Source organism: Hyla sarda, chromosome 12, assembly GCF_029499605.1.
Source record: "Hyla sarda isolate aHylSar1 chromosome 12, aHylSar1.hap1, whole genome shotgun sequence".
In the NCBI taxonomy this organism is placed as follows: domain Eukaryota; kingdom Metazoa; phylum Chordata; class Amphibia; order Anura; family Hylidae; genus Hyla; species Hyla sarda.
This window is the reverse complement of record NC_079200.1, coordinates 44,887,750-44,908,925: the sequence shown is the minus strand read 5'-3', so window position 1 is coordinate 44,908,925 and position 21,176 is coordinate 44,887,750. Positions and strand designations below refer to the sequence as shown.

The following is a 21,176-nucleotide window of genomic DNA, read 5'->3' as shown; positions in this document are numbered from 1 at the left end:
CACACTGTCACCCGCAGCCTGATGTGCATTAGAAGCCCCGCCCCCTTTCTACACACCTGGACGGTTCACCCAATCAGAGTATGGGTGTGTCAGACGACAGCCAATCAGCAACAAGGTGTGTCCTGTCCCTTTAAACTGAGCAGTAGAGAGCGGTGTGCAGTGACCAGAGCGGCAGGAGGAGAGAGATGAGGAGCGGAGCCCTGTATGCACCATGCCGGCCGGCTTTCACCTGCTCCTGGCCGCCCTGTTCCTCCTCACCCTTCTAGGGCAGCCTGTCGTCTCCTATTTTGGGTGAGAAACTACTTTTTATTTTGTTCTGTTGTCATCTACTGTACTGCTTAGTAATACAGCTACACACAGGAGATGTAGTATTGGAGCATTGTTCTCATCTGTTACTGTGTATTATATAATATATATCTATATATATATATATATATATATATATATATATATATATATATACACACACACACTGGTATCTGGCTATGTGTATATATGTGTCTAATTGTGAATTTCTATAGAGATGTCCAGATAAAAGTTAGGATAGAAGGGTAATATGGGATGTAATGTGAGTACATTCAATTATAGTAAATCAGATGTCATTCAATCCTTACATTCATGGCTTGTGTGTAAGAATTACTAAGATGTGTATTATAACCACTTCTGGGAGAGCTACAAATCTTTTGCAGTGTTCCCTAACCTGTGGCCACTCCTGACATGTCCTCATGCCCTTGGCTGTCAGGGAAAGCTGGGAGTTGTAGTTTTGCAAAAGCTGGAGAGCCACAGGTTGGGGAACAGTGCTCTATAGTAAGGATTCTACAAGTCCATGCAACATCTGTCTGGTTATTACACAAACCTCTGGGGGACTTCTATGTACAGGTATCCCATGTCTGAGTGATTTGCCTGGCTCTTCAGCAGTAGTCCCCAAACTTGTGACATACTAGCTGTTATAAAACTATAACTCCCAACATGCTGGGAGTTGTAGTTTTATAATAGCAGGTGAGCCATAGGTTCAGATAGCATTGGCATAGAGCAGTGTTCCCCAACCTGTGGCTCTCCAGATGTGGCATTCTGCAACTCCCACCTTGCCATGTCCTGTAAATATCCTACCTGCTATCATCTGTGTTCTTAGATTTCTTTCCAACCAGTCTGTTAAAGGTATTCAGATTCCCACAATAAAGAAATAAACTGAATTATCTTCTTCATAACTAAACCACACACAGGCAAGGTTGGGAAAAAAGATTGAAATGTAAGATAAGCTAAAGATTACTTCATATATAAAAAAAAAGAGTGTATATATATATATATATATATATATATATATATATAAGCTAAAGATAACTTCATATATATAAAAAAAAAAAGTGTGTGTGTGTATATATATATATATATATATATATATATATATATATATATAGGCTAAAGATAACTTTATATATATATATATATATATATAAAAAAAAGTGTGTGTGTATATATATATATATATATATAGGCTAAAGATAACTTCATATATATATATATATATATATATATATATATAAAAAAGTGTGTATATATATATAGGCTAAAGATAACTTCATATATGTGTATATATATATATATATATAAAAGAGTGTGTGTATATATATATGTATATATATATATATATATATATATATATATATATATATAAGCTAAAGATAACTTCATATACAAAAAAAAAAGAGTATATATATAGAGGCTAAAGATAACTTCATATATACAAAAAAAAAGTGTATATATATAAGTTAAAGATAACTTCATATATATAAAAAAAAGTGTATATATAAATGTATATATAGGGTAAAGATAACTTCATATATATAAAAAAAAAGTGTGTGTGTGTATATATAATATATATATATATATATATATATATATAGGCTAAAGATAACTTCATATATAAAATAAAGAGTGTGTGTGTATATGTGTATATATATATATATATATATATAAAAGCTAAAGATAACTTCATATATAAAAAAAGAGTGTATATATATATAAGTTAAAGATACCTTCATATATAAAAAAAAGAGTGTATATATATATATATAAGCTAAAGATAACTTCATATATAAAAAAAGGGTGTGTGTATATATATATATATATATATATAAGCTTAAGAGAACTTCATATATATAAAAAGAGTGTATATGTGTGTATATATATAAGCTAAAGATAACTATATATATATATATATATATATATATATATATATATATATATATTTAAGTGTACATCTATCTATCTATATGTGTGTGTATTTGTTTTTTTCTGTATCAAGTCATTCCAAGAATAATAATAATAATAATAATAATAGATACTTCTACATATCTAATCCAAAGTTTAAATTTACTTGGCCTTACTAGTTTGCTGTATTAAAGAACATAAATAATAAAATATTTATGAACCTTAAAAGACTAAGAACATTGATCCTAGTATGATACAAAATGATCATGAGTATACAGTATACATTTTGGGTGTATACTCCTAGAAATCTTTTTTTTTTTTTTTTGTAAAATTTGGAAGGGGTTAAGGCGACACGATAAATGCCTATTTTCATCTTCTTTTCTCACACTTCTATCCCAGAGATTTCCCTTTCCTGTTTTCTCAGAGTCAGATTTTTCCCCTCCCTGTGTAGAACGCTTCTCTCGCCCTTTGGCGATTTGTGCTGAGCTTCAAGACCTTGAAATGAAGATATTTTCCCCCAAATATTTACATTCATATGATCACATAATATGGGTAATCGCAGGTGATGGGAGAACGGGGCCGACCCAGCCGTCCTCCAGCTGTACGCCATGTGTTTGTGAATGTGGAAGAATAATAAAAACATTCACTGAACTTTTAACGGTTTTTAACATGGAGCATCTATGAGGGTTGAGTTTATAAATGTAGGAACATTCAGAAACTTGGTGGAGGCAGATTCATGTCTATATCCTCCAGATCATAAAAGAGAGGAAAAATTACTATTGTTTTATTGTGATATTTTTAATAAATGTATACAATGTTTCCTTCATCTGAATAGAGGATATTTAGGGGAGGGAAAAAAATGGTCTTAGAGACGCTGCACGAGAGACTCGAGCCGGCACAGGACAATTATTATTTTATTTGACACAATGGACGACGCGTTTCGGCACACACAGAGTGCCTTCCTCAGGTCCAAACATAAAATGCAATCTCTGGGGTGGAAATATGCAAGGATGCACTTGTGGGGTTCCTATGAAGTACGGTGCTGGTGTGGGTCTGCCACATGTTAGCAAAATAGGTCATATATGAATATACCTTTAAAAATTCAAAGGTCTTTTTTTTTTTTTTTTCATTTAAATACTTTGTGTTTCCACTGTCAGGCTATATCAGTGTTCTTCAACCTGCGGACCTCCAGATGTTGCAAAACTTCAACTCCCAGCATGCCCGGACAGCCAACGGCATGCTGGGAGTTGTAGTTTTGCAACATCTGGAGGTCTGCAGGTTGAAGATCACTGGGCTATACTTGGGATAAAAAATAGGCATGGGTAGGTACTGTGTTTACTGAAATTTTAAATAAAATAAAAAACTACAGAAAAAATTAGAACACTACAATTACAGATTATTGTAAAAATTACTGAAAAATAAATCATATATATATATATATATATATATATATATATATCTATATACACACATATATCTATATATATTTTTTATTTATTTTTTATTTATATATATATATATATATATATATATATATTTTTTTTTTTTTTAAATATATATATATATATATATATAATTTTTTTTTTTACATATGTTATTCACACACCATATTTCTATTTGCAAACAATCTAAATATTTAAATAATGAATTACAAAAAAAATATTTGTTTTTATTTCTAAAAGTGATCAATATTATAATAATATATATAATATTTTTAATAGACGTTTTGCTGTGTGCATGCTAGGATTCAGTCTGTCTTAGGCTGGCTTTACACTGTGTTTTTGTCTTTGTTTCACTGTTTCCGTCACAGTAGGTTTAATTTTGCAATATACAAATACATATAGTCATCTACACTGTTGTGTATGGCAAAAAAAAAAAGGAATTTACACTATGACTAAAAACGGATTGCAAAGTATGTAAGTCCGTGGGAGACAGCATCCGTTAACGTATACGTTTTTTCTTTTTCAAGTCTACAGAAACGTAGTATGAACCCAAACTTGGTAACATACAGTATTCTTGCAATTTGTGACAGGGTTCAAAAAGCACGGACAAGTCCTCAGAAATGAAAGCCAAACTTCCCTTACCCGAATCCCATTCCCTGAAAGAGATTTCAGAGATAAGCAGCTTTCTAAAGTTAACTCACTTTAAGCAAACAGGGACTCCGCAGCGACTTATTGTGTAAATGGCACATGATCAAAGCACAAAAACTGCATGCAGCATGAAAATTTACAATTGTATGCAGTATCACATAGTAGAATATTGTAGGTGATTTGTCTACGATTTAGGATAGGAACCTATTTTTGGAATTAACAATATAACAAAATATGTGATTTTAATTCAACCCTATAGGGAAGACTGTGTGCAACTTGTTAGAACTTTTTGGCAGTGGTGGCATTTAAACGCATGTACCTGAGTGATTTCTTGTAAAACCATAAGAATACATTAGTCACAATATCCCATTGTCATCTTAGGCTTCTTTCACACTACAAAATCCTCCGTTTTTAAACATCCGTAGGAAGATCCGTGTGAAAACCAGCTGAAAATGGTAGTAACAAAATCCTATACGTCCGTTAGAAAATCCCATTATAGTCTATGGGATTTTCTAATATCCGTATTAATCCGTTATAGTCCGTTATTGATAACGGACATTAGTTTGTTACGGAAGATAGTAACGGGAGAAATAGTTCATGAACTATTACTTCCGTAACTATCTTCCATAACAAAATAACGTCCGTTATCAATAACTGACTATAACGGATTAATACGGATATTAGAAAATCCCATAGACTATAATGGGATTTTCTAACGGACGTATAGGATTTTGTTACTGCTGTTTTCAGCTGATTTTCACACGGATCTTCCTACGGATGTTTAAAAAACGGAGGATTTTGTAGTGTGAAAGAAGCCTTACAAACAATAGTGTGAGAATTTACCAAACACAGTGATGATGGGTGCAACCGATTTTTGTTGGAAATGTTTTTGCCAATTTGGTAAGACCTGAATTCTTTGTACACTTATATAGCATTGTTACCTAAGGCTGGGCTCGTGTTTTTGGACACGTTTTCAGTACATTTAATTTTGCTGTATACAAAATCAACTATGCTATGGTATATGGCATAAAAGGGATTTATTGCAATCGTTTTGTTTTCTTTTCGTTTTTTTTTCTACTTTTTTTTAAATAATGAAAGTCAATGGCTAACATATTATCAATTAAAACGTTAAACTGAAAAAATGCAGTGTGAACACAGCTTTAGTGAGAGATTTACTCACTTGAAATGATTTTGATCCGATTCTTTATTCTTTGTAAGAATGTTTCCACCATGGCCAGCTAGAACAAACTTTGGGCTACCTTTGTTGGCAGATTTGTTGCAGAAGGTTATATGGTTGTTTTTAATTCATCTCAATACAAATGACAAAAACCTACATGCTTGCTGCAGAAATAATGCTATTCAGGTGAATGGGACTCATTTCACCTTTAAAGGGGTACTCCCCTGGAAAACATTTTTTTTTTTTATCAACTGGTGCAAGAAAGTTAAACAGATTTGTAAATTACTTCGATTTAAAAATATTAATCCTTCCAGTACTTATCAGCTGCTATGTGTTCCACAGAAAGTTCTTTTCTTTTTGAATTTCCTTTCTGCCTGACCACAGTGATCTCTGCTGACACCTCTGTCCATTTTAGGAACTGTCTGGAGCAGGATAGATTGGTTATGGGGATTTGCACTTACTCTGGACAGTTCCTAAAATGGACAGAGGTGTCAGCAGAGAGCACTGTGGTCAGACTGAGAGGGAAATTCAAAAAGAAAATAACTTCATCTGGAACATACAGCAGCTCATAAGTACTGGAAGGGTTAAGATTTTCAAGTAGAAGTAATTTACAAATCTGTTTAACTTTCTGGCACCAGTTGATTAAAAAAAAAAAAATAAAAAAAAAAATATATGTTTTCCAGTGGAGTACCCCTTTAAGAATGTCATGTCTGACTTTACCCCACTTGTCCTGCTGCAGTTTTTGTTTATTTAACCCTAGTTGCTCAGATTTTGGAACAGGTTCCTATATTGGGCAAAGGGAATGCACATGATTTAAAACATTGTATTTATAAATAATTAAAACATTAATAAATAAATATACATTTTACACTAAAATGCATAAAAAGGCATTCACATCAGTCTTGCCTCGAATAGGGTTCACACAACATAGAATTGGTAAAATATCATAGGAAGCCAGTAAACCTATCAGTAGTACCCAAAAGATGCCCATGGGCAGAATTTACCACTTCATACAGGTTTTCCTAGCTGGATTTGAAGCAGGTCCTCAGTGCTAACTTTAAAGAAGTTTTCTGGCATTATACACCCATACAAGAGTGAGAAATTTGCTCTAATTTGAGATATCTGGAAATGACAAGTTGAAAAATGTAAAGAAGTTGCCTGACATTATATTTATATTTTTTGATACAGCGCTACCAATGACCGACCATTCACTGTATTTATACATTTAGATATAGGATAAATATTTAGATATCATATTATAAAAATAGTTACATTTCATATACAGTGGTCCCTCAAGTTACAATATTAATCGGTTCCAGGACGACCATTGTATGTTGAAACCATTGTATGTTGAGACCAGAACTCTATGGAAACCTGGTAATTGGTTCTAAAGCCACCAAAATGTCTTCCAAAGATAGGAAAAAAGTGAGGATTAAAGAAAAATAAGTAGATAACTAATATAGATAAAGCAATTCCTTCCATATAAAAGTAAGAAAGAGCTGCTGGGAGCTGTAATCACTGTCTATTTCAGTGTTTCCCAACCAGAGTGCCTACAGCTGTTGCAAAACTACAACTCCCAGCATGACCGGACAGCCGAAGGCTGTCCGGGCATGCTGGGAGTTGTAGTTTTTCACCCTCTTTGGGAAACACTGGTCTATGTAGAGGAAAGAAGCTTCTTCAGGGTCCTGTACAGTACACAGTGTCCTAAAAAAAAAAGTAAAATCGAGCCGCCCTCACCTGGCGTCCAAAGGAGCAGCTAACTCACAGGTAAAGGCACAGGTAAAGAGTACAGGACATGTAATACCTCTTTGTACTGTAGGGGGCGCTACCAGACATCAGTCAGTGCATGCACTTTAGGAATACAGGGGTTTTGCCAGTAAAATGTCCATTCTGATTGGTCGGGTCTAACAGCCCTTGACACGTTTCGCAGATTCCATAGCATTGTATGTTGAGTCTGGTTTCAAGTTACAATGGTCCAGAAAAGACCATTGTATGTTGAAACTATTGTATGTTGAGGCCATTGTAAGTTGAGGGATCACTTGTATTATATAAAATATTTTGATATTTAAATGTATAGAGTGTATTTTCACTGTATCCATTTTACTTGAATTCCAGACAAAGCCCCCGGACAAGGGTGGCGCTGTGTCTGGAACCAAAAAAAAAAGCAGACTTTTTTTATTTATTTATTTATTTTTTAAATCTAATACATTCTAATTAAACGACCAGCATAGAAACAAATTCTGGACTATTGGATGCCGAGTTTAAGAAATGTTACTGCGTGTAAAATGGTTACTAGACGTGCAGCAATAATCTGTATCCTAAAGCAGGAGCAATAGAAAAGGAGACAAGAAAATGCTATTGTAGTAAATATATAACCCAGCCACTTAACTGCCTGAGTTCATGAAGGTTCAGAAAAAAACATAACACTAATGGATTGTCTGCTCATTGAAGCAGTCTGAAGCTGCCTATATATAGTGAGATAAAGCAACCAAAACTAACAATCCTAAGTGATTGCCAAAAATGAAATGGTTCATTATTAGGCAAGATGAAAAGTAAAGCTAAATGAAGCCTACAGCAATATCTGGCCCACATACAAAAGGGCTAGGAACTAGGGGATAGGTTTTTTTCTAGAGCTGATCATATGTGGAAAGGTCTCCCTCCAAAGCAGTGGTCCGTCATATTCTCCACAGACCTATGGTGCAAGGCCAGTTCCACAGGATTCTGTATGAGGATATCAATTATACGAAAAACGGGTATCCCGGCTCAATCCCTGGTCTGGACACTGGGCGCGGAGTGGGTGCGGACCTCACCCAGAGTAATCACAATGAAAGAGAGGAACTCCAGCTCAATTCAGGAAGCCGTACGGCTAAGGCCAGCACCTGGCCGAAATGCGTCACTTCCTCCCTGTACCTGTTACCTCGTTGATGTGAATAAAGCCATATTTTCCTGAACTGAGCTGGAGTTCCTCTCTTTCATTGAGGATATAAATTGTTCTGTTTTGAACAAATATGGCTTTCTTTCCCAACAAAGAGTAATCTAGGTAAGTAGGAAACCTATGAAGTCATCATGTGTACGTATACAATATACTCAAAAGTGTGCCAATATGACAATGGTTGACATTGCCCATGCATAAAACTAATCCTTAGCCATCAAAATATGACCCTTTGTTTTTGGGACTCTCCACAGGCTAACTAGCAAGGAGTCACTAATACACTACACATCACCTTCATCTGTAACTACCAGCAACCACAACCGGCCACACCTCAAACAGTGTGATCTGCTGCCCCTCACTCGGAAGCAGAAGAGATTGTGTCGGAAGGAACCAGGTTTGGCAGAAGCACTTAAGGAAGCCGTTCGGCTGGGCATTGTGGAATGCCAATACCAGCTGCGTGGTGACCGTTGGAACTGCAGTCTACAGGGAAGGGGAAGTCTCTTGAAAAGAGGTAAGTTGTCTCTACTAACTGCAGGATGAAATTTGGTAATCTAAACTACAGGTACAATCTCAATTTGGGGGCCAAAATTTAGGACTGTATGACCTTAACAGGATAACTTTCAAGAGAACAGTTTGCACATATGAGGACTATCCACCTAAGTAAATCATATGCACTCTTTTTCCAGGATTTAAAGAGACAGCATTCCTGTATTCAGTGTCTTCTGCTGCTTTGACTCACTCACTGGCAAAGGCTTGCAGTGGAGGTAAAATGGAGCGCTGCACATGTGATGATTCCCCAGGGCTAGAGAGCCAGCGGGCATGGCAGTGGGGGGTCTGTGGAGATAACCTTCGCCATAGCACCCGGTTTATTCAGAACTTCCTGGGCCAAAGAAAGGGAGGAAGAGACATGAGAGCCAAGGTGGATCTCCATAACACCAATGCTGGGATTAAGGTAAGGCATCATGTTGGATAACTCATACAATTAACCTACATGTAAACTATTGGCATGATATACTTAGATTAAAGGAAAACTGTCAAATGTTTTCTCCTGCACTATCCACAGGTACCGGTGGATAGTGCGGGAGATGCTGAACATTTTGAGTCCTACCTTGCCCGGATGCGCTGCGCCAGTCACCCGTTATAGCAGTTTTTCTGTATATTTAAATTAGCTGCTAACTGGTACGGGCGGGGTTACTGCCTTCATCTGGCACTGTGATATAACCGCCACCCGGCCCGCAGCACCGCCCGGCTAATGGATATTCATATAATGTCTTACACTCTCCTTCTCATCCCGGCCGATACTACGCATGTGCGGGATTTCCTACTATACCCGGAAGCGGTCTTCAGCGCTGCTACATTAGTCCGGAGCAGCGCTGGAGTAAATGCCACATATGCGTAGTATCGGTTGGGATGAGAAGGAGTGTAAGACATTATATGAATATCCATTAGCCGGGTGGTGCTACGGGCCGGGCGGCAGTTACGTCACAGTGCCAGATGAAGGCAGTAACCCCGCCCGTGCCAGTTAGCAGCTAATTTAAATATACAGAAAAACTGCTATAACGGACGAACGGCGCAGGTCATCCGGGCAAGGTAGGACTCAAAATGTTCAGCGTCTCCCGCACTATCCACCGGTACCAGTGGATAGTGCGGGAGAAAACATATGACAGTTTTCCTTTCAAAGTTGATAAAAGTGGACAACTGCAAACAAAACAATTACTCATTGAGTGAAATTTAACAATTGTTTTATCATATTGATGACAGATTGTTATTGCCTGAAAAGCCGTTGGCTGTGGTTGAGATTTTGGACAAGAGATTGTTTGTGAACAAAAGATCTTTTGGTTGCGAGCAATCTTCCCGGAAAGAATATTCTCAGAACGTTCTCGGAAAGATCATTTGTCCTTTACCTGGTGTCATTAATCTTATATGGCTAGGACTAAAATGTGTATGGTTGTATCTCTGAAACAATTGTTCATCAGACAATTGTTTGTTCAGCCATCAACCTACATTTATCTAATGTGTATGTAAACTGGGCATGGGTGTTACAAAGCTTCTACAGTATAATCAATCATGTTTACACTATACACATCTGGTAGCTAAAAACATTAGAGACCAAAATCTGGTTGACTCTCAATGCGTGGCAGTAGCCAATTCTACATCATACATTATCTGGGTTTTATAATAGTGGCACATAAACCTTTAAAAAAGTGCATACATGCTGCAACATCAGAATTAGAGAAACACTCCAGGCAAAACCTATACACTATGTCAAGTGCATGATCTGAGGGGTTGGGGTATGACACAAGGGTTTAAAAGAAAATCAGGAAGAATCCTTGGCCTCTGAAGGCCTTGCAGTAGGAATGATTTATCATTGTGTTTGGATCAGTTTTGTGAGCTAAATTTTGCTTTAGTAGCTGCTGGCTGACATTGAGTGTTGCTGGTAGGCTTTCTGATAATCATTATACCCAAGGCACTTTACATTTTGCTAATAAAGTTATATAGTGGAGTAAACTAAAATAAGACACACACAGGCAGACATGCAAACCCTATATATATCTATAAAAATATATATTTTTACACTAATGACAATTCTATAACCCTGAAAATTAACAATTTATGTTTTGCTCATCTGCAGGCTGTAAAAAGTGGGCTAAAGACCACATGTAAGTGTCATGGAGTGTCTGGTTCGTGTGCAGTTCGCACCTGTTGGAAACAACTTTCCCCTTTCCATGAGACTGGAGCCATGCTCAAAGCAAAGTACGACAATGCAGTCAAAGTCCTGGGAGCCACCAATGAGGCAGTGGGAGGCCACGAGTCTTTAGGACATTCCTTTGCTGGCCGGTCTCCTCGATCTACTGACTTGGTCTACTTAGAGGATTCTCCCAGTTTCTGTCGTGCCAGTCGTTTTTCACCTGGTACTGCGGGGAGAGTGTGTTCTCGGGAGACCACCTGTGACAGCCTGTGTTGTGGAAGAGGGTACAACACCCAGAGTCGTATGGTCACCTTTTCTTGCCATTGTCAGGTACATTGGTGCTGCCATGTGGAGTGTCAGAAATGTGTACAGCAACAAGACACATATACCTGCAAACAGTGACATTACACTGGAGAAGACAACACCATAGACTGGAATGAGTCAGTGTATTCTCCCCAGTCAGACTAGACATCTTTTCTATATACCAACCACTGACAAAATGTTTGGATCCATGGACCATGTTTTGTACTGGAAGGACTCCATGTACTATACTGACACTATGATCAGTGGGTTATAGACCAACCCGTGCCATATAATGCTTTCATATATGTCCCACAATAACCACTATTTGATGAATGCACCAACAGATTACTGATATACTGTAGTGTAATAAAGAAAAACAAAAAACTGGTAAATCTACATGGATACCAGCCGAAAGGAAGATGTTGCTTTTAAAAGTTATATTATATTGCAAACTAGGAATTCTGTACACAATTATGGCTTTCATACATTGTATACATTCATTCAGCACTAGACTAGTTTGGGCATAGTCACATAGTAGACTATACTTTACTCTTTGTATATACTCTGCAAAGTGACACAAAGAAGAGTGGCATGAATTTCCCTGTGTGTGACATACTACTGATGCAAAGTATTTTAGTATATGCAGTAAATATTAAAGTGCAAGAGGTGGGTCTGTCACGTTAGAGGTCTATAAAGGGTTAATGCTGTATAGTTAGCACGATTAATCACATATATCTGTATTCCAAAGGGTTGTCCAAACTTCTTAAAATTAAGGCACTTTGCGATCAACTGATCACCAAAGGTCAGGTTTCTCTAACCAGCTATTATTGTGCTGGGAAGCATTGTGCAAATACATGGGCCATCATGTAAATACCTGGCCGTCTCAAGTCCATTAGAGTAAGGCTAGGTTTCCACTTTTTTTTTTACATAAAAATGTTAACAAAATGAATTATACAAAATATATTATTTTACAATTAAATGGCCCCTTTCTACATTTCTATTATTGTCGGCTACATTTTTAGGTCCCTCTGTCGGGTACATCTTTTTCCATCCGTACTGCATCTTTTAAATGTTTTTTTTTTTTTGGTACTCTCTGCGGGAAATACGAATAGGTGTGTATATATATATATATATATATATATATATATATATATATACACGGCAGTGCAGGGCACCATAGAAGAGAGGCATGAAGTATACAGGAGGATCACAACGGGTGTCAGAAGTGACACCTGAGGCGGTCAATTAGTACTCTCATCATTGGACAGTGTGTTCCATGCTGGGAATAGTAGTGCTATCTAAAAAAAAAGTTAAAAAAAAAGGGAAAAAAGACACGCACACACACATTATTCAACACATTATTAATATACATTATTAATAAAATGTTTAACAAAATTAATTATAACAAATATATTATTTTTACATTTAAATGGCCCCTTTCTAAACTTTTATTATTGTCGGCTACATTTTTAGTTCCCTGTCCGCCCACATAAATTGATCCCTGTTTAAAAATGTCATTATAAAAAAGATGCATTTTGTTGAATGCAATTTTTTCCATCACTACTGTATCTTTTTTATTATAATTTTTTAATGGTACCCCACGAAATTTTATTAAAAAAGGTATCTCACTTTTTGGTTTGCTAAAGTCCAAATTAGAATAAAAACCGCTGGCTAAAACGCCAAAGTTTAAACCCAAATGGCGTTTTTCTTGGTGTTTTTTCACTCCCATAGACTTCTATGGGAGGAAAATGCCACGATTTTCCTAAAAAAAATGCCAAAGTCTCAACAAGAGGTCATTTTTTGAAAAATTGCTGAAAATGTCAAAGGATTTAAAAAACGGCAAGTAGATATGGCATTTTGCAGTTCCCTATTGACTTGCAGCTAACATTTGGCTGCAGGGTTTTTTTCACACAAAAAAACGCCATGTGGCAGAATGGACGTTTTTATTAGTGTTTTTGAAAAAAAGAAAAGAAAAAAAAAGTGGAAACCTAGCCTAAATGCATCTGTTTGCATTGGCTTTCTAATGTAGCTTCTAAAGGGGAGTATTGAGCAAAAACAAAAAAAGTAATTTTTTATTTGTAGTGTATAACAGGGTGGAACAATCAATTTAGGATATATTTGTCTTATGTAAGGGCAGAAAAGTTCATGAGCCCAAGGCCAGGGCTGCATTTATGACTTATGCTGCCTCTGGCACTCAGTCTGAGTACACCCCACTAGGATGAATACATAAGTGCCAGATTTTTTTAAATGCAGATCTGTCACAAATACGGAACAAAAATCGTATGCGTTACATTGCAGATTTTTGTTGCAGATTCACCTTGGGTCTCACCCCTATGCACAGAAAGTGGTATAATCCATCACAAATCCAGAGCATAATGAGTGGTTGCGGATACAGATCTGCAGGTAAATTGTGCTGCAGCTCTGACCCATATGGATTCACTCAAAAAGTATTTTCTTTCCTCAGGCCACAGCATAGTGTCGGCAGCAGCAGCTACATCAGATTTTAATTTTTTTTATTACTACCTGAAGGTTTTCCCCCAGCACTGCTGCTCTAGGCACAAGACCACTGGTGCCTAATGTTAAATATGGCTCTACCTGAGATAATGGACCTGGAAAATTTTTCAATGTCAAAAATTGCTGTTCTCTTACCACAAACACCATTTTCCAATGGGGAACATACAATTCCACTAATCATGAATATTTGTTCAAATAATATGTACAAATTTATGTAAATCATTGCCTTCTTGTTTTTATCTTCACTTTCCTTTATAGGTCTCTATAAAGGAGCACTGGGCCTCAAAGAGAATCTGTCAACTCTGTATCATGCACAGAGCCACAGATGCAGGCAGATAGAGGTTAGGGAGATGAAAAAAATAGTACCCGTTTCTTAGCTGATGGCTGTTTGCTAAATTATGAAATTATATTTTCCTTCTAAGCTCAAGAGTCATAGAGGCGCTGAGTTGCAGCATACTCGCCTTCTCTCTCTTCCACCCCTCCCTGCATGATTGATATACAAAGCTCAGTGCTGAAAGCCAAACTGTTCTTCAGTAATGCAAGGCAATTTAGGGAGGGGTGGGAGAGGGAGAAGGCATGCATGCTGCAGCTTAGCACAGCCTCTGACTCTTGAACTTATAGTAACAATAATAATGCCTTCCTTCTAACTATGCGAACAGCTAAGGGTGCATCACGTTTCAGAGATCCGGCTGCCGGATACGGCTGGAAAATGTCAAAACCGGCCACTGCTGTATCCCAGCCAGACCGGACGTCGAATCTCATTCATTTAAATGCATTGACTAGAGTCAGATAGTGATCTGTGCATTTAAATGAATGAGATTCTGCAACCGTTCCGGCTGGGATACGGCAGCAGTCGTTTTTGAAATTTCCCAGCCGGATCCGGCAGCCAGATCCGGGAAATGTAGGTATGAATGCACCCTAAGAGACAGGTATCATTTAGTTTACCTCCCTATAAACATGTTAGAGAGCTGACCGATTATTATTTTTTTTTTAACCTATAGAAGTCACATGACCTAGTACAAGGCCCATACTTCCTACCTCATGTGTACAAATCTACAAGTATTTAAGTTATTTAAAGTTGCAGTATTACCACTGCTAAAAGCCACGTCCTGTCTGCTTTAGAGAATTGTATATAGGTAATGGTTTTTCATTCTGTATTTATATTTTTGACACTATGTACATAGGAGACGCTGCACTTCAGATCTGTTTATATATTGCTTGAATATAAAACTTTTTTTTTTGTAAATGGCTGTGTATTTTTTTATTGTTCCATAAATAATATTGTGCATAAAAATATTTTATATCATTAATGCAAGTTATTTTCATCCAATTAAATTGGAAGGATAAAATCTGTTCTATATAATTTCTCTTTACCTCTAATTTCATATGAACAGCGGTAAAGACCGATGCTTCAGTTACTTCGGGAAGCATCTTGTGTAACAGAAAGATTCCATCACTACGCTGTTTGCAGTTGAGACCAAACAATACTAAGCCCTGCCCCTAAATTTTAGTCTATGGGTTCGTTCACACTGAGCAAATCAAGAGGAATTCACTCTGAAAAATTTACATGGCGAAAAAAAATTATTTCTTTTCGCGCAAAAAGAAAATTCTTTTTTCTGCATGTAATTTTTTTAGCGTGAATTCCTCTTGATTTGCTCAGTGTGAACGCACCCGTAGACTAAAATTTAGGGGCAGGGCTTAGTATTCATTGGTCTCAACTGCAAACAGCGTAGTGGAATTTGCACGGAATTGCGCGGGGAATTGCGTGTAGAAATGGGGGAGAAAGAAGTGAAGGTTTTTTCAGCCATTTCTGCGCAAATTCCGCGCGAAAACGATGTCGGGCAGAATTTTTTTTTTACCATTGACTTCTGCTAGCGGATTCCGCTTGAAGAATGAACATGCTCATTCTTCAAGCAGAACGGAATTCAGCGTCGGAATTCCGCTAGCAGAATTTCCGCAGTGTGAACAGGACAGTGGAAAAAAATATTAAAGTCAATGGGCAGAGGAGATGTGAATTAATTTGGAGCGGAGAATTCAAGAGGAATTACTCAAGTAAATTCCTCTTGAATTACTCAGTGTGAACACACCCTAAGATGGAAAGGACCAGGAGGTGAAGAATTGCAGCTCCAATGTTGACAATTTGTCCAACTTGCTCAAGAAATAGAGCCAGTTTTACATGGGCAACTACATTACAGAAGCAAGTCTGGCCTGACTTACCATGTTTCTGATGACCTAAACCAGCGGTCTTCAAACTGTGGCCCTCCAGCTGTTGCAAAACTACAACTCCCAGCATGCCCGGACAGCCAACGGCTGTCCGGGCATGCTGGGAATTGTAGTTTTGCAACCACAGTTTGAAGACCCCTGATCTAAATTGATAGCTATCAGATTGGGACATTACCACCTACGGTCAGGCTGGGACTTGCGAATGTAATGCGGTAAAAAAAATGGATCCACCCGTAAGAAAGTGGCCTAAATGTGTTTTCACTTATGCATTTCCAGATTTTTTTAGACCAAAACTCCATCAAATTTCAACAACTGTGCTGATCTGAGCTGCCAGACCCCACCAATGTCTGATAAAACCCCTTAAACTTCTATGTAGATATGTAAAATCGTATTTAGTCAAACAAACATACACTATTCAGACATATATATATATATATATATATATATATATATATATATATATATATATATATATAATATCTTTCTAGATGACTCAATAAATGCCTTTGTATTTGAGCTAACAGGTTAAAATGGTCATTGAGAACAGGAAAGCCCAGTCCATCAACAGCTAGAGAAATGTATGTATTCTGCTAGATAATATCTGATCCTGGGGAGCTCATGTGTTATGTTCCGTAGCTCACACAGTGAAAACATCCAACATGCACGCTAAGATTATTGTAGAAACTGGCTGTTTTTGTGGATGTCTTCATTTAAAAGATTTTGGGGAGGATTTATCAAAACCTATAGGGATATGTCCGCACAGTGAACGGTAGCATCAGTGTGAATGGGTCTTCCGCGAGACCCGTTCACACTGCGGGATTCCAGCGGCAGAATTGTTCCGCGCAAAGAAAGAACATGTTCGTTCTTTGCGCGGAAGTCCGCGAGCACTGCATAGCAGTCAATGGTGACGGCGTAGTGCCGCGCGGTCCTACCACCGCCGCCGGCTGCCAGGCTGAATCCCAGGCGAGCAGAGATTCCGTTCACACTCCGTAGTGTGAACATACCCAAAAGAGGGAAAATGGAGCAGTTGCCCTGAGCAATCAAAAGAGGTTTCTTAAAAATTAAAGAAGTCATCTGATTGGTTGCTATGGGCAACTGCTCCACTTTTCCTCCTCTGCACAGGTTTTTAAAATAGCCCCATTTTGTTTGCAAACTTGAGCTCTGATCCGTAGGGGTCCGGGTGCTATACCTGTTCATTTCTTCCCGACTTTCCGTAGAAAGCTGAGCAAAAGGTGGACAGATTTTTAGAAAGTCTGTCCCTTTGTATACTATTCCCTCAGCTTTCCAAGGAGAGATGAGAAAACCCAGCAGAAACAAGAAGGCACAGTGCTTCTGCCCCTTTATTTTAACCCCAATTAAACCCACTTATTTGTTTTTCCCTCCTCGCCTTTCTTATAGACATAACGCTTTTATATGAGTGGGGTTTTTTTTGCGCAACCAAATGGACTTTGTAATTACATTACTAATTTTACTACGATATCAACAGAGAATTATATATATATAAATATATATATATATATATATATATATATACAACTTTAAAAAACATTTTGCAACCGTTGGCGATTTCGTTCCCATGCAGTGCATTTTCCGTAAAAATGACCCGTTCTTTGTTCTGTAAATCCATACGATTACTACTTACTACTACTACTTTAAAATATGACTTTTTGTAAGAAAATTTGTATGCTTATATTAGTCCTCTTCTGACCCCTATAACTATTTATTTTCCTGCCATAGCACAGTATTGATCAGTGTTATCGGTGCTCCACTTGTATAGACTTCTGAGACTTCCTGCACAGATGGAGTCAGGTAAGGCTGGGTCCACACTACGTTTTGTCCCATACGGGAGCGCATACGGCAGGAGGGAGCTAAAAGCTCGCGCTCCCGTATGTAACCGTATGCGCTCCCGTATGTCATTCATTTCAATGAGCCGACCGGAGTGAAACGTTCGGTCCGGTCGGCTCATTTTTGCGCCGTATGCGCTTTTACAACCGGACCTAAAACTGTGGTCAACCACGGTTTTAGGTCCGGTTGTAAAAGCGCATACGGCGCAAAAATGAGCCGACCGGACCGAACGTTTCACTCCGGTCGGCTCATTGAAATGAATGACATACGGGAGCGCATACGGTTACATACGGGAGCGCGAGCTTTTAGCTCCCTCCTGCCGTATGCGCTCCCGTATGGGACAAAACGTAGTGTGGACCTAGCCTAAGACATCTCCGGTTGTCCTCTAAGCTGATCTGGACTTTGTGATTGCACAGCGGGGGTCCAGATCAGCTCCACTGAGCAACCGGAAACTGCCTTTTTTGCATGTCTTAGAATCAGCCTGTTCAGTGATGTATTAGCTGAGGGTCCTGTGCACATTTCATACTCCTGTGCACGATTCATACAGGGGACACAGATGGAGGGCATACATTTATGATTAATGATTTAATGTGTTCCATTAAAGTCTATGGAAATGTGTCTGTCAGTGCACATATTGGGGTTTATTTACTAAGAGTAGAGTGTAGGTTTCTTTTTGGGTTTTGATTTCCCACTGGTATTTTCCCAAGGTATTTACTAAGGTTTCCCTACATTTTGCACTTTTCCCTACATTTAGCTTTTTTTTTTTTACAACTGTTCTGATCTGTCGGGTTTTTCTCAGCTCAAATACACCACTTTTTCTATGGAAACCTTAGTAAATATGTTGGGATTTTTCAAAACTGTCGGAGCCACGCCCCTTTTGTCGGGACCACGCCCACGTTATCCCGTGGCCATGCCCCCTTTTCGGGTTTTTCTTGTAAAATGGAGGGTTTTGTTTTTTTTTGTCGCAAATTGTGTCGCAAGGGACGTGTAACACAATTTAGGCGCAAAACCCAACAAAAAAAGAGTCGGGCTCACGTTAGTAAATAAACCCCATTGTATCAGAAAAAGCAGTAATTCAAACACTGGAATTACTGCTAAAATGTAAAACATTGGTACAGATTTACTAAGATTGCCTGTTTTTTTTTTTTGTGCCTTTTAGGGTATTGTTCACAATGTGAACCTTTGCATTGGTGTGAATGGCTTTTCTGCAGACCCGTTCACACTGCTGAATTTCAAATTGATCCGCCAAAAGAATAAACATGTTGTTCTTTTGGCGGAATTACGCATGCACTGCATTTACGTCAATGGTGATGGCGGAGGGCCACGCGATCCTAGCGCTGAAGGTTTCCGTAGTGTACACTCAGAGACCGGAAGAAGTATGTTCCATCGAGACCTGTTCCCTTGATCCCGGACGGGGTGATGCTTTCCCTGCAGTGAGTGTATATACACCTTTTTGCTTCTTATACACTTAGAGTGTATTCACACATACAGTATACTGCACATTTTAGGATTTGATGCTGTAGATCTGAAACTGTGTTCAGTCATTTGGTTCATATTGAAATCTGCAGCATCAGAAAAATCCTGCGTTAAATCCTGCGCATCAAATATGCAGAGGAGACTGTATATGTGAATATGCCCTTAAAGGACAACTGTGGTGGTACACTTTTCTATATGCCCATGCCCGGGCCTCAAAAATAAACTTAAACATACCTTCCTACGAGCTCCCGTTGGTCCGGCACAGGCCTCACGGTCCGGCAGTGCTGACGTCATTCCATTTCCTGGGGGCCGGGGACGCCGCAGAGCCATCAGCGTATCACCGACCGTAGCGATGTCCCGCCCCGGCTGGTGATAGGCTGAGCCCACTGTCATGTAAGGAGCTCTGGCCGGCTTCTTACATGACAGTGGGCTTAGCCTATAACCAGCCAGGGCGGGACATCGCTACGGCCGCTGATACGCCGACAGCTCTGCGGTGTCCCTGTCCCCAGGAAGTGGAATGACGTCAGCACTGCCGGACCGTGAGGCCTGTGCCGGACCAACGGGGGCTCGTAGGAAGGTATGTATGAGTTTATTTTGTTTATTTTTGAGGCCCGGGCATGAGCATATAGAAAAGTGTACCACCACAGTTGTCCTTTAAGATTAGACACCATGAGGTTCTGTTACATTTTTGTTGATGCAAATTGTATCATAATAGTGCAAGTAAATCCTTAGTAAGTATCTTACATATGAAAAAACGAAAGAACATCTCCCCTTTTAGGGATCCTGAGCTGCTTTGTCAGTGCAAAATCATGAAAAGCCCAACAGATACATTTGATAAATCTGTTGGGAAAACTCAAAAGCTAAAAACCCTACAAAAAGTGTTGTCTTTGAGTTAGGTAAATCTGGGCCAATGTGTGCACTAATGGTTACTTTCCCATAGTTTTCATTTTTCACTGTGTTACTATTATTTCAGGTGATTTTTCAGGATAAGCTAAGCATTACCCCTGACCATCATATAAATAGTATATGGCATTTTCATCAGTTGTTCTGTATTCAGGCTCCATGTTTAACCCCTTAAGGACCGAGGGTTGTTCCATTTTTGCACTTTCGTTTTTCCCTCCTTACCTTTAAAAAATCCTAATTCTTTAAATTTTGCACCTAAAAATCCACATGATGGCTTATTTTTTGCACCACCATTCTACTTTGTGTAGTGTTGAGCAGCATAGGCCATATTCGAATTTGCGATATTTTGCGAATATATGGACGAATATTCGTCATATATTCGCTAAATTCGCATATTCATAATATTCACATTTTATTTTCGCATGTGCGAAAATTCGCATATGTGAAAATCCGCATATGCAAAAACTAGCATATGCAAAAGTTTGTATCAGCGAAAATTCGCATATGCGAAAATTCGCATGTTCGAAAATTAGCATATGCAAACATTTGCATATGCAAAAATTACCATATGCAAATTTTTGCATATGCGAAAATTCGTACGCCACTCTCACACAGTAGTATTAGAGCATTCTTTACACCACACAAGCTGGAAGAGAGAGAGAGATGTGTTCTGTCCAAAAAAAAAAAAAAAGAATATTCGTAATTGCGAATATATAGTTCTATATTTGCGAATAAAATTTGCATTGTGAATATTCGCGAGCAACACTAGACATCAGTCATTTTACCCAAAAATCTACGGCAAAACGGAAAAAA

The 21,176-nt window shown here is 38.2% G+C and overlaps 2 protein-coding genes across 8 annotated transcripts in view; one reads left to right on the top strand and one right to left on the bottom strand.

The window, feature by feature from the left end:
- The window catches only part of WNT3 (Wnt family member 3), a 455,111-nt gene that overhangs the window by 57,504 nt on the left and 376,431 nt on the right, over positions 1-21,176 (bottom strand). Inside the window, exon 1 of one of the 7 annotated variants that reach the window (XM_056548712.1) lies at positions 6,455-6,600. The exons of 4 other annotated variants lie outside the window; for them this stretch is intronic. Coding sequence is in view for 1 of the 3 variants with exons in the window: in XM_056548709.1 (XP_056404684.1) it covers positions 6,483-6,490 (8 nt within the window). In the remaining 2 variants the exon portion in view is untranslated. Of the gene's footprint in view, positions 1-6,454; positions 6,601-21,176 lie in introns of those variants that run through there. 2 more of the 7 variants (XM_056548709.1, XM_056548713.1) reach the window with 2 other exon arrangements.
- Positions 90-12,298, top strand: WNT9B (Wnt family member 9B). The gene is made up of 4 exons (XM_056548714.1): positions 90-291; positions 8,665-8,921; positions 9,097-9,362; positions 11,043-12,298. The coding sequence occupies exons 1-4, from the start codon at positions 212-214 to the stop codon at positions 11,499-11,501; spliced, it is 1,062 nt and encodes a 353-aa protein (XP_056404689.1). The 5' UTR covers positions 90-211; the 3' UTR covers positions 11,502-12,298.

What these genes read in the sequence shown, in the direction of transcription:
- WNT9B (XM_056548714.1), top strand. Translation starts at nt 212, where the DNA reads ATGCCGGCCGGCTTTCACCTGCTCCTGGCCGCCCTGTTCCTCCTCACC. An exon ending in GGGAAGTCTCTTGAAAAGAG is followed by an intron (nt 8,922 to 9,096) that starts GTAAGTTGTCTC and finishes CTCTTTTTCCAG; the next exon opens with GATTTAAAGAGACAGCATTC. An exon ending in ACACCAATGCTGGGATTAAG is followed by an intron (nt 9,363 to 11,042) that starts GTAAGGCATCAT and finishes GCTCATCTGCAG; the next exon opens with GCTGTAAAAAGTGGGCTAAA.